An 11,128-nucleotide genomic window follows, 5' to 3' on the forward strand; every position below is an offset into this window, starting at 1 on the left:
GTACTACAGAAACATCTATGGAAACTTTCTTCAGTCTACCGCTAGGCGTCGCAAATCATAGTTTTGTAAAAGTGTTTTAACATTGCAACGTTGCAATATATACATATATATATATATATAAGTTTAAAAAAATTCACATCTCGTCCCATTTTTGATAAATCATCTTAAGTAGAATCCGTTTATTACCCTTATAGCGATGAGTTTTCAAGTAACATAGGACGACATATTAGATAGCATTTGTTATAATCTAAACGTTAAGATTATTTTAAACTAAATACAATCAGATGTCGTTTAGAAATATATAGATTTAAAAATTGAAAGCGTTTTTTTTTCGATAAGAAAATAATCATTTTATTTTAAAGCAATCCGAAACCTGCGCTGTTGTATGATTGGAGAATACTGCTGTGTGAGAAATGTGATTAGACGAAAAAGTAAAAGGCAAGGATTTTATAGATTTTAAGTATTTCGTTTATTTATTCGATACGTGACGAATCTCCCGCTCTTAAAAGTCAAAGGGGAGAAAAAATATTAGCTTTTATTAAATTGTTATTGTTGTGTCGTTACTTTATTTTACTGATTCTTAATAATTTTATTATGTCAATCTGTACAATAAATTATATCAAAACATTTATACATATATATATACATATATATTATGATCATTCCTAATTAGTTAGATGTCTAATATTAAGAAACTTAAAGAATGTGCAACGTAGTCCATGAAAAGTTATATTACTGACGTGGTAGGTAACGAGTGGACGTTGGCGAATCGGCCACATCCGCGATTAGTTGCGCGTAAATAGATGTTGAATATTGAACTTTCGAACGTAGAAACAGGATATTGTGTGATTATTATTGTTTCAGATTGAGCTGTTAATTAATTTATAATAAAATGGTATTGTTAACAATGATAGCAAGAATATCAGATGGTCTGCCATTGGCAGCTACTATGCAAGAAGATGAACAGGTTAGAAATCTGTTATGATCAAATGTCACTTTATATTTTAACGAAATTTTTTATTCTAATTATGATCTGAAATTTGTATTATTTGTATATGGAATTTATTTTGTTTATCTTATAATAATAGATAAATTTTTATAAAATGATCTTGATAATCATTAAATATTATGAATTTATATAACATTGAAAGATTTAATTAAATTTTTCACTTTTTTTTGTCATTTACATTTGTGTAGAGTGAAAGAAGTACTTTGGAATATCAGAATCAAGCAAAGATGTTATTTAGAAAATTAGGTTTACAATCACCTACAAGATGTACTATAGAAACTGGACCATATCTCTTTCAGTAAGTTTATCAATATTAAATAAATAATACAAAGTTTTATATACATCCACTTTTATCATAATACTTTTTATTGAACAGTTATTTAATTGAAAATGAGGTATGTTATTTGGTATTATGTGAAAGGAATTATAGTAAACGAATAGCTTATAGTTATTTAGAAGACATAGCACAAGAATTTCATTCTCAATATGGTAAACGTGTTAACACTGTTGCTAGGCCTTATGCTTTTATTGAATTTGGTAAGTAATAAAAGTTTTAAAAGTACATATATCATGTATCTTATATTATTATAATGCAACATCAATTTTTTTTACAGATACTTACATCCAAAAAGCTAAAAAAGTTTTCTCAGATGGTAGATCACGTAGAAATATGAATGCTCTTAATAGTCAATTGCAAGATGTTCAAAGGATCATGGTTCAAAATATTGATGATGTTCTACAAAGGGGAACAGTACTTTCAGGTAAATTAATATATTTTAACAAAAATATATAGAACTAGATATGATTATATATCATTATATATATGATTATAAATCACTTACAGAATTGGATACAAAAACACAGAACTTGTCTATGTTATCACAAAAGTATAAAAAAGATGCAGCACATTTAAATAGCAAATCTATGTATGTCAAAGCAGTTGCTATTCTTGTTGCATTTTTGGTATTTCTGTTATACTTCTTTATTCTTTAGTTGATCACAAACATTTTTCACAACAAAGTTTATTCACAACAAAGTTTGTTCAAATCTAAAAGCAAGGAATACACTATGTTATCATGAGGGTAAAAAAATGGGTTTTTGACTATCATCTTTGGATTTTATTTTTCAAATATAGAGATTACACAATCAGGCTACTGTTGTTATTATCAAATTTGTTAGCCTTTATTCATCACATAATATTGTGTACTATACACATTAATTTTTATTCAATTATTAATAAAATTATAGAGATTTTAATAGAAAACAACAGATGATTTAACTTTGTTTTTGATATAAATAAAAATAAATTGCAGGACAGATATATTGTAAGTTTGAAAAATGAGAAGAATATATATTAGGTATAAGTTATCGTTTTATAAGTTCATTATAATAACTTGAATTTATGAAAATCTTTTTTCATCACATTTCCAAAAATGTTGGATTCCAATTTATAACTTATTTATTAGCAACTATAGTATTTTGGGGTATTGTACAAGGAATCTAATATATAAATATTTACATATATATTATACGTGATGGAAAAGGAACCAATCAAATTTGTGAATATTTGCTTGTATGTGTTATTAATGTTGTAATGTTTCTATCAAATTGTGCCAGTTTGCTGAGAGATAGTATTTATAATAAAACTTTGAATCCAAATAGCAGAATTTGATAGCTAAATTTTGGCTGTGCACATGCACGAATAAATTATTAGAATGTTCAAATTAATAGGTCTTTATTACTTTTTGTTTTTTTTTTCTTTTTTTATAAGGATTATTTCTATTATAGAAGATATTCTATTCATATTACTTATAGTTTGTTTTAATCAATTCATCATAATTAGGTATATTAAAACTACATTTTCTGGTTTTATCTTCTGTATTTTGTTCGATATTATTTGCAATATCTAACTCTTCATCATCAGATTCTATAGAAGTAGTATTAAAAAAATAATTCACAGGTTTATTTATGTCTTGTATTTCTCCTTTATCTTTATCTGTATACGACCATCTCCTTTTTTGTCCACAGTTTTTCTTAGGATAAATTTCTTCATCATCTGAAAAAAAATATGTGAGAATTGCAATCTATTTATTATTGAAAGATGAATTATAAACAAAAAATATCTCGTAATATTAACCTGTGTCTATAATTTCATACATATCTACATGATCTTTTAAGACTACATACAATGTTGGAAATTCTATTATAGTTTTGTTTTCTAAATTTTCCTTCAGTGTAAGTGTAATATCTAATTCGTGAAATCTGAAAAGAATTATATATTTATTGAAATATTTTAATATTTAAGTCATAGTATATATAATTATACACAATTTATATAATTTAGTTACCTAATATCAGACTTTGTTATCTTCTCAGCTTTCAGAAGAACTTTTAATCCATTTAGATCAGCAGCTTGATAAAATTGTAATTTATCATTTAAACTTAATTTTAAATTTAGTTTTTCAATATCACTTTTCTCCTCCATTGCATTGAGAGGATATAAAACTTGCTCTAAGAGAGTTGACAAACGAACTGTTTCCAAGGCTCTAATGATTATAAAGATTTTTTTTTATATAAGCAGTTTTAAATTATATTTATTTATATAAAAATTATTTCTATATATATACACACACATACATACATACCTTTCTGTGACCTGTATTATATTATCTGCTTGTGGAAATAACCATTCTATTCTCCAAAATAGTTCATTCGTTTTCCATTTTAAAAATGTTGTATTCTTCTTATGTTTAGTAAAATGTTGTGGCATGAAATGGAAATTAACTTTCCTATTGTAAACACCGATCCTTAGTCTGTTTAAATGCTACAGTATTATATATAGAATAAATTTATTAAAATATATAAAACATAAAACTTATTAAAATATATAAAAAGTATTAATAATATACCACAGGTAAATCGATGTTTCGTGTACATTTTTTTAGTGGATTCTTTTTAAATTTATCAACTGATCTACCAACTTCTTCAAGCAGTCGATAATCTGAAATTTACATTATATTTTTTTATATTATTTAGTATGTCTCAAAACATAATCAGCTTAATTATTTAAAATAAACTACCATTTAAGAGATCTAAATCAGTAAACGAAGATAATGGTTTAAACTTCATTCTATCTCGAATTCCATCGCATTCAAGTTCTTTTTTATGAATATTTACACATACGAGACAGCACGTTCTAACCTCACATTTTGGGCAAGTATATTTTGCTTTATTTGCACTACACACTTCACATTTTTCCAATCTGTAAACAAAAATATTTTTCTCTTTTTCTAATCGAATCTACAAATTTTTTTTTTTTGATCATTGCTTCTTTTTGTTGTTAATAAATATTTTAATTACGTTACTGGTTCAAACTTACTTGACATTGGACGTCGCCATTTTGTTAATACATCATTAAAAACAATACAACGTGATTTTTTTATTATCTAATTTACCTTATAATTAAGAATTTTATGTAAGATTAAAATAAAATTATTTATTATCCTAATATAAATATTACACATTCGTAAATAATTTTGTTTTGTATTTACTAGTACTTGTTTTGACTACCTGTACATAATGTCAACCGTTACATTTGAAATATGTCTCGAATCGAATCTCTTGCTTCATTTATTATTCCGTCGTAAGTAATTATTAAATTACATTAGAAAAACTCTTGAATTTAATTTTATTAGGATAATTAAAGTTATTATAAAAATTATAATTATACATAGTATGTGAAAGAAAAATGAGAAATGTATTTCATTACGATTAATATATACATAAAGCGACATTTGAAATAATAGTCATTTTAATAAAAGTTACATTCTTTTAATGATTACTTATACGAATATTTATATACATGTATACATTATATATATGCATACATGTGTATGTATGTATGTGTCTCTCTCTCTCTCTCTCTATATATATATATATATATATATATATATATCGTACAAAATTTTTTGTATATGCCAAGACATTTTGTACAAGATTTTTTAATCTATTTAATTTGGGTTGGTATCAAACATACGCATTTTTTTTTTTTTTATTATCTACTTTAAAATATAGACAATTTTGCTTTGTTTTTTCTTTGAGTTTGTTCAGCTATAATATTTTTTTCACAAGTACGTAACTCAGTAAGTTCCTTTTGTTTCTGATTGTACTGTGCCAGAATATTTTTGTAAGGCGCGCTATCTTTTGAATGTCTTGTCATTGAATTTTTAAGTTTCAATGATTCTCTTTCTAGTCGGCTGATACCTTCACCTATTTGAAAGTTTGCCACATTTAAATTCCAGTTTGATTCTGTTTTCACATTACATTTAGATTTTGATGTACTGGCAACATCTTTATTTTTATCTGTAAAATTTAAGGGAACAAAAGTTTTTATTTTTAACCTTTGGATTAAGTATATTAATGTGATTTCTCTATAATAACACTGTATATATTATGGTATTCGTGTGTGTATATATACACTTACTTTCAACTAATGTTGCATTTAGTGTCGTATTTAAGAAATTGAATATATTATTTTGTTCGTTTTTCTTTTCTCTTTCATATTCTCTCTGCCTTTGTTGTTCTAACTTTTGTTGCTTTTTACGCATTTTAAATTCTGCAGAAAATAGATTTTTGTCATTACCAGCTATTTCACGTAACTCCATACAATGATCTATAAGGAAACCATATAATAAATAATTATATCATTAACAAAAAAATATACTAACAGACATTAAAGTTGAAGTGATTTTGTACCTAAAGATCTACCAGCTGGTAATATTACAGGTTCAATAGGTTCTATTCTTCCATCTGCTCTTTTCCCTAAACCTGTACCTCTTACATAACCCATTTTTTCCATTAATTTACTACCTATACCACGTGTATGTTTTTCCCAATGTCCCAGAATAGATGGTGATGTTAATAGAGATTTGTCTATTAACTTTTCTGTAGTATAATCTTTCTCATTGTTATCAGTTTCACTGTCATCAGATGCATCAGATATTTCTGAATCTGTAGAGTCTGTAAAATAAGTAAATATTATATATATATATATATATATATATATATATATATATATATATAAATGTATGTAAATACAATATACATGTCTATAGTACATACCAAGAGGTACAAGATCTTGTAAAGCTACTTCTGCAATATCACCTTTTGCTTCAAGTTTTACACGAAAAACTTCTTCAATTTCATCAGGCAATTTTATTACAACTGATCTATACCATAGATTATTGTTTTGTTTTACTAGTACTCTATTGCCTGTCTTAATATTTTCGTACTTAGGTTCTCTATAATCGAAGGAAATTAAGAAAGAAAGAAAATCTATTTTAAATAATGAAATATATATATCTTACTTATATTCTTGCAGATTGGAAAATGATACTATTTCTCCATGTGAAAAATGACATTGATCGTCAGAGAACTTACAATTTCCATCAAAGAAATATGGACATGGAAGCATTTCTTTATATGTTGGATTAATAAAGAGCACTCTGACCTATTTAATAATGATATAAGAATTATTAGTAGAAGGTTAAAAATTAATTCTGAAACAAACGTGCACCAAATATCGGTCTGCCTGAAATATCTCTCCATTCAATATTTATTGTAGATTATTCTGAAGATTATTTGAAAAAGGTATTTAAAATTATTTTTCTAATTTATGAGCTATTATCAAAATATTGATTAACCTTAATTTCATGCATAGATTTCAACGATGGATTAGTACTTCTATCAACTGAACATATCATAGCATTGTGGTAACCACTATTATCCCAACTGCTATTGAGGCGAGCTCTACATTTCATTCCCTCAAGTTGCTTCAATTCATCCTAGAAGATTAACTTGCACCGTATAATTGTATCATTGCTATGCCATACCACATATTTGCGTACTGACTTCTATATCATTCCAAGCATCTGCAGCATCGCTACTTTGCTCAATGTTCTTTGAATTGTTTGAGCAATCTTCTATCTCTGCCTGCAAAAACAACAAATTATTTATTTCATTTCAAAAAAAATGTAGGTAGATTAATTACCTTAAATAAGGCATATTCATTCGCTAGTGGATCTGTTTTATCATTTTCTTTGCCGTCAGAAATTTCAATTATATCTGGACTTTCAGCTCTTCCAATTCCTTCGAGTTTTTCTAAATTTTCCTTGGTCAAATCAATTAATTCTTGAAGATTTGATTTTAAATTTAACAAATCATTTTTATCACTTTCCTCCGTTTCCATAGATAACGCAGATACAATTTGGGATAGCTATAACACATGGACAATATACGTAAGGAAACTATATAGATCGTTTGTTAATTATATTTTTATAAAGGTATATATCAATTTATATCATTATTAATTCAAATATTATACCTGAAATTCATATTGGATTATAGCTTCTTTCAGAGTTCTAACATCCGTCATTGTAAAACGTATTTGTAGATACGAAAAAGTTAGCAAATTATTCAAAACAATCGTTGATATAGAACTATCTTATTAAAGATTAGATATTATTGTATAATAATTCTTCGATACAATTCCAACATCACAAGCAAAACGTATCACAAAAGAATGCAATTCACTATCAGCAGTAACTGGAAAGAATACAAAAGCAAACTCTATCCACTTGCGCCCTCTGTACAAGTAGTTCGACATTATTGAATATAATCGCAATGATAATGAAATAGTAAGTAATATTATCAATGCAGAAAAATATAATAAATATTTTTTACAAGTATTATTAAGGAAAGTAATATATACATTTATATATATATTTTAATTATAATATAGTATATTTATTCGAATAAAATATATTTTAAAAAGAAGGTAAAACACAGCGCCTCGGTAGCGCAGTAGGCAGCGCGTAAGTCTCATAATCTTAAGGTCGTGAGTTCGATCCTCACCCGGGGCAGTTTTTTGCACATTCAAAGTATAAAATTTATTTTCACAATAATAAATATAATAATAGAAATCTACTCTATATGTCATCTTTTTTTAAAGCTCATTTAATTTTAATCTCGTTATTAAAAATTGAAATGAATTCTATTCATAATATTATAAAATTAATCGTATATCGATACGTTGAAAGAAAGCAGATCATAAAATTTTTAAATATATTGATAATAGTAAGAAAAGAAGATATCGGAGAAGGGAGAAAGGAAAGAGAATAAAAGACAATTATGTAAATGTAACGTATGCCAAAGGGCTCGCTCTCTCTTGAAATTGAAATGTGGAATTTAAAACGAGTTGTGAATTGTTTGCTGCCCTTTAGCGATACTGCAATTTGCAAACAAACAGCCCATTAAGCAAAGACTACCGACTGTTTTTGTTTTCATAGGAGAAAATTTTCTATATCGTCGTCAGCGTTTTCAATTCTTGTGGAGGAAGATGGTTTGAAGTTACATCAATGTCATCTGTAATTTAATAGAAAATGAGAATCGATGAAAATACCATCGTCATCGCAGAAAAATCAACATAGCGTTTCTTCTGCAAGAAAGACGTAGAGAAAGGGACAGTAGTTATGAGTGGATATTGCGAAGGAAATAGAGAAAGGTATGTATGTGATTCAAGGAAAAAAGTCTGCATCGGAGAGAGGGCGGCTTTATCCGTTCACTGCGGAGCTGTTACGTATAAATGCAGAAACGCGGCCCGGTTCGCGGAGGTTGAGCGATCGTTGGTGGGAGCGAGCTTGATTCCGCGTTGATTCAGACCGTATTCAGTGCATCGAGCTCGCGATGAAAAGGCGTTCCGTTTTCTGAATATATTCCAATTAAAAAGTCGGAGCTTCGTTGCCCTCACCTCTGCCCGCTCACCTCCTGCCTTTACCTCATCCCTCGAAAGAGAGAGAGAGGGAGAGAGAGAGAGAGAAGGAGAAATAGAGAGAGAAAAAGGGAGAATGAGAGAGGGAGAGAGAGAATGAGAGAGATAGGAGAGAGAGAGAGAGCAAGCGCCGGCTCAAGCGCCAGCTCGAGCGCTCTTCTTTTTCTTCTACGCCCCACTATCCCGTACCACCGACCCCTTTTACTTCTGCCTTTTGCCTTCCGCCCCTACCGACGACGCGATCCCTTTTTCCTATCGCTCGACCAACCAGACATTTTCTCCCTCTCGCTGTTTCTCCAGCAATTACTTCTCCGCTTTTTCTTCCTTCCTCTTTTTCGCTTTCCTATCTTTCTTCTCTTCTAAAAAAAACTCTTTCTACCTTTTTCTTCGTCGATCCTTCCTAATATACCTGACTCGATTTCATCCCCATATTTTCTTCCAGATAATTTTCATTATTTTCAACAATTGTTTCATATTTAGGAAGAATGATACCCATTTTCAAGTTAGAGAAGATATCTTTGCCTAACAAAGTTTATCTTTAACTTTGGACTACACTCTACACAATTGTCCCTAGCATGGGAAACGGCGAATCAAGCTTGTTTCATCCTCCGTGAAAAACAAATGTAAATTCGACACGTATGTTCGCGCACGTACGCCTCGGAACCCCCATGAAGTATTTAACGATGCCACAGAACGAAGGTACATCGTAAGGCCAAGGAGAGGAGAAGACGAAGAGGAATACGAAGCGCGTGCCCAAGTGCCAACAGGATTTACGCACGTATGCACGCGCGTGTGCAAGCGTGTATGCACGCGCGTGTATAGATACGGATATTCGCTCGAGTACAATGCGCACGTGGCCAGGCACACGCAACACCACTTGTCTCGCTCAACTTCGATTCCTATCCCTTCGTGGATGATCCTCGGGTCAACTTTTCGTCCTTGATCTCGAGACTGCATCACTAAACAAAGCTAAGAGAGAGAATCACCCTGTAACACATACGACTTCGCTATAAATATCACGAGCTCGTTAACGAAACTAATGCAAGAATTTTGGTTGAATTCATTAATCGCACTTAATCGGATTTATCACTAAGATACAAATAGGATTCATTTTTGTATCAAATGATATTTAATTATATATTTTATAAGGAAGTATATATATATATATATATATATATATATATATATATATACATATAGGTACATATAGTGTGTATATATATATCTATAGGTACGTAACACGAATATGTGAAGCGAGCGAGAAATAACTCAGAAATCTAAATTAACGCGATTATATTTAGAAACGGTCTAACGAATTTAAAATTGTTCGCAGAGATAAAACGTTCTAATTACTTATATCGCTGGCACGTTTTAATTATTTCGCTGGTTAATGGTTAACATTGGAGAGAACGAAGAAACGAATGTAGTACGGTAGGTCGAAGAACAGTAACCGCCTGAACCGACTGAATAGCGAATGCCGTTGGATATCATCGTGAATACTGTACGAATGATTATGTGAAAGTAATTACGCGTAAGAGATTACGTAGGAATATCATTGAGATTTCGTTTCAACTATGCTGCGGTGAGTCCTAACAAAACGAAAGAGAAAAAGAGAAAGAGAAAGAAAAAGAGGATTCAAGTTGAAGAAGGACACAAGAATTTTTCCTTCGTTCGAGCGATTTCACGCTCGGTGAGACGAATCTGCTTTTCCTATAATTCGAGGACTTGGGATGTAAGAAAAGAAAAAGAAAGAGAAAGAGAAAGAAAGAGTACCACGGTTTATTCCATTCTGAATAAACCCGAAAAGAGTATCTTCCTTTCTAAGATCGCTCTTCGCTTATCTTACGTTGGATATACGAAACTTCGCGTAATGGAATTGACATGTATTTTTTTTTTGTTTCTTTTTCTTTTTATATTTCAGTAAGAAAGAGATCATTAACGATATCGTTATCCAGCAGCTATGCGTGTTGCCTCATAAAGTAATCATTCGTATGAAGATATCGTTTTCTCTCTTCTTTCTCGCCCTAATTAACGTTATCGACCCAACGCGAAATATCGACGAAAGACAGTCGTTCGATTGTATATTCTCTTGTCGATTCCATTCAATTAAATTCGTAAGCCAATTCGTGTTCTAAGTGGCCTCAGTTCTTAACTTGTATCGGTTTCAACCAATTACTTCGAAAGGGGCAGGAGTCGTGCGTTTTGGACACGTGCCCATTGTTGTCTACGAATTAGCTTACTATAGTAGCTCATTTTCGAGTGAAAGGAGGTACTCGAGAAGATAGAACAAA

General features: G+C 29.7%; 3 protein-coding genes and 1 non-coding gene across 6 annotated transcripts; 2 read left to right on the forward strand and 2 right to left on the reverse strand.

Moving 5' to 3' along the window:
- The first annotated feature begins 159 nt into the window (after window positions 1–159).
- On the forward strand, window positions 160–2,737 carry LOC127064196 (vesicle-trafficking protein SEC22b). 3 transcript variants are annotated; one of them, XM_050994869.1, is made up of 6 exons: window positions 160–438; window positions 865–967; window positions 1,198–1,307; window positions 1,386–1,546; window positions 1,624–1,770; window positions 1,854–2,737. In XM_050994869.1, exons 2-6 carry the CDS (start codon window positions 893–895, stop codon window positions 2,000–2,002), a joined length of 642 nt encoding a protein of 213 aa, XP_050850826.1. In that variant the 5' UTR covers window positions 160–438; window positions 865–892; the 3' UTR covers window positions 2,003–2,737. The 3 variants fall into 3 exon arrangements, with proteins under 3 accessions (XP_050850826.1, XP_050850823.1, XP_050850825.1); XM_050994866.1 differs by lacking the exon at window positions 160–438 and adding an exon at window positions 493–795; XM_050994868.1 differs by lacking the exon at window positions 160–438 and adding an exon at window positions 493–743.
- Window positions 2,738–2,814: 77 nt separating this feature from the next.
- Window positions 2,815–4,614, reverse strand: LOC127064194 (box C/D snoRNA protein 1). Its single transcript, XM_050994863.1, has 7 exons — window positions 4,389–4,614; window positions 4,090–4,271; window positions 3,919–4,010; window positions 3,655–3,833; window positions 3,358–3,555; window positions 3,147–3,271; window positions 2,815–3,065 (listed from the first exon to the last, which is right to left on the reverse strand). The coding sequence occupies exons 1-7, from the start codon at window positions 4,406–4,408 to the stop codon at window positions 2,815–2,817; spliced, it is 1,047 nt and encodes a 348-aa protein (XP_050850820.1). The 5' UTR covers window positions 4,409–4,614.
- Window positions 4,615–4,745: 131 nt separating this feature from the next.
- Window positions 4,746–7,639, reverse strand: LOC127064192 (zinc finger CCCH-type with G patch domain-containing protein). Its single transcript, XM_050994861.1, has 9 exons — window positions 7,392–7,639; window positions 7,059–7,283; window positions 6,920–7,000; window positions 6,712–6,852; window positions 6,376–6,518; window positions 6,131–6,309; window positions 5,765–6,028; window positions 5,493–5,681; window positions 4,746–5,371 (listed from the first exon to the last, which is right to left on the reverse strand). Exons 1-9 carry the CDS (start codon window positions 7,440–7,442, stop codon window positions 5,073–5,075), a joined length of 1,572 nt encoding a protein of 523 aa, XP_050850818.1. The 5' UTR covers window positions 7,443–7,639; the 3' UTR covers window positions 4,746–5,072.
- Window positions 7,640–7,856: 217 nt separating this feature from the next.
- On the forward strand, window positions 7,857–7,929 carry Trnam-cau (transfer RNA methionine (anticodon CAU)). Its single transcript has one exon. It is a non-coding gene; the product is annotated as a tRNA-Met (tRNA).
- Window positions 7,930–11,128: the final 3,199 nt, after the last annotated feature.

The sequence above is a fragment of the Vespula vulgaris genome, chromosome 5, assembly GCF_905475345.1.
Source record: "Vespula vulgaris chromosome 5, iyVesVulg1.1, whole genome shotgun sequence".
In the NCBI taxonomy this organism is placed as follows: domain Eukaryota; kingdom Metazoa; phylum Arthropoda; class Insecta; order Hymenoptera; family Vespidae; genus Vespula; species Vespula vulgaris.

Bases quoted from the DNA above. Each gene is read 5' to 3' on its own strand.
- LOC127064196 (XM_050994869.1), top strand. From the start codon at position 893: ATGGTATTGTTAACAATGATAGCAAGAATATCAGATGGTCTGCCATTG. The intron at 968-1,197 runs GTTAGAAATCTG...ACATTTGTGTAG, and splicing joins CTATGCAAGAAGATGAACAG to AGTGAAAGAAGTACTTTGGA. The intron at 1,308-1,385 runs GTAAGTTTATCA...TTTATTGAACAG, and splicing joins ACTGGACCATATCTCTTTCA to TTATTTAATTGAAAATGAGG.
- LOC127064194 (XM_050994863.1), bottom strand. From the start codon at position 4,408: ATGGCGACGTCCAATGTCAA. The intron at 4,011-4,089 runs GTAGTTTATTTT...TGTAAATTTCAG, and splicing joins TGATTTAGATCTCTTAAATG to ATTATCGACTGCTTGAAGAA. The intron at 3,834-3,918 runs GTATATTATTAA...ATAATACTGTAG, and splicing joins GAAACATCGATTTACCTGTG to CATTTAAACAGACTAAGGAT.
- LOC127064192 (XM_050994861.1), bottom strand. From the start codon at position 7,442: ATGACGGATGTTAGAACTCTGAAAGAAGCTATAATCCAATATGAATTT. The intron at 7,001-7,058 runs GTAATTAATCTA...TTGTTTTTGCAG, and splicing joins ATGAATATGCCTTATTTAAG to GCAGAGATAGAAGATTGCTC. The intron at 5,682-5,764 runs GTACAAAATCAC...GTTTCCTTATAG, and splicing joins ACCAGCTGGTAGATCTTTAG to ATCATTGTATGGAGTTACGT.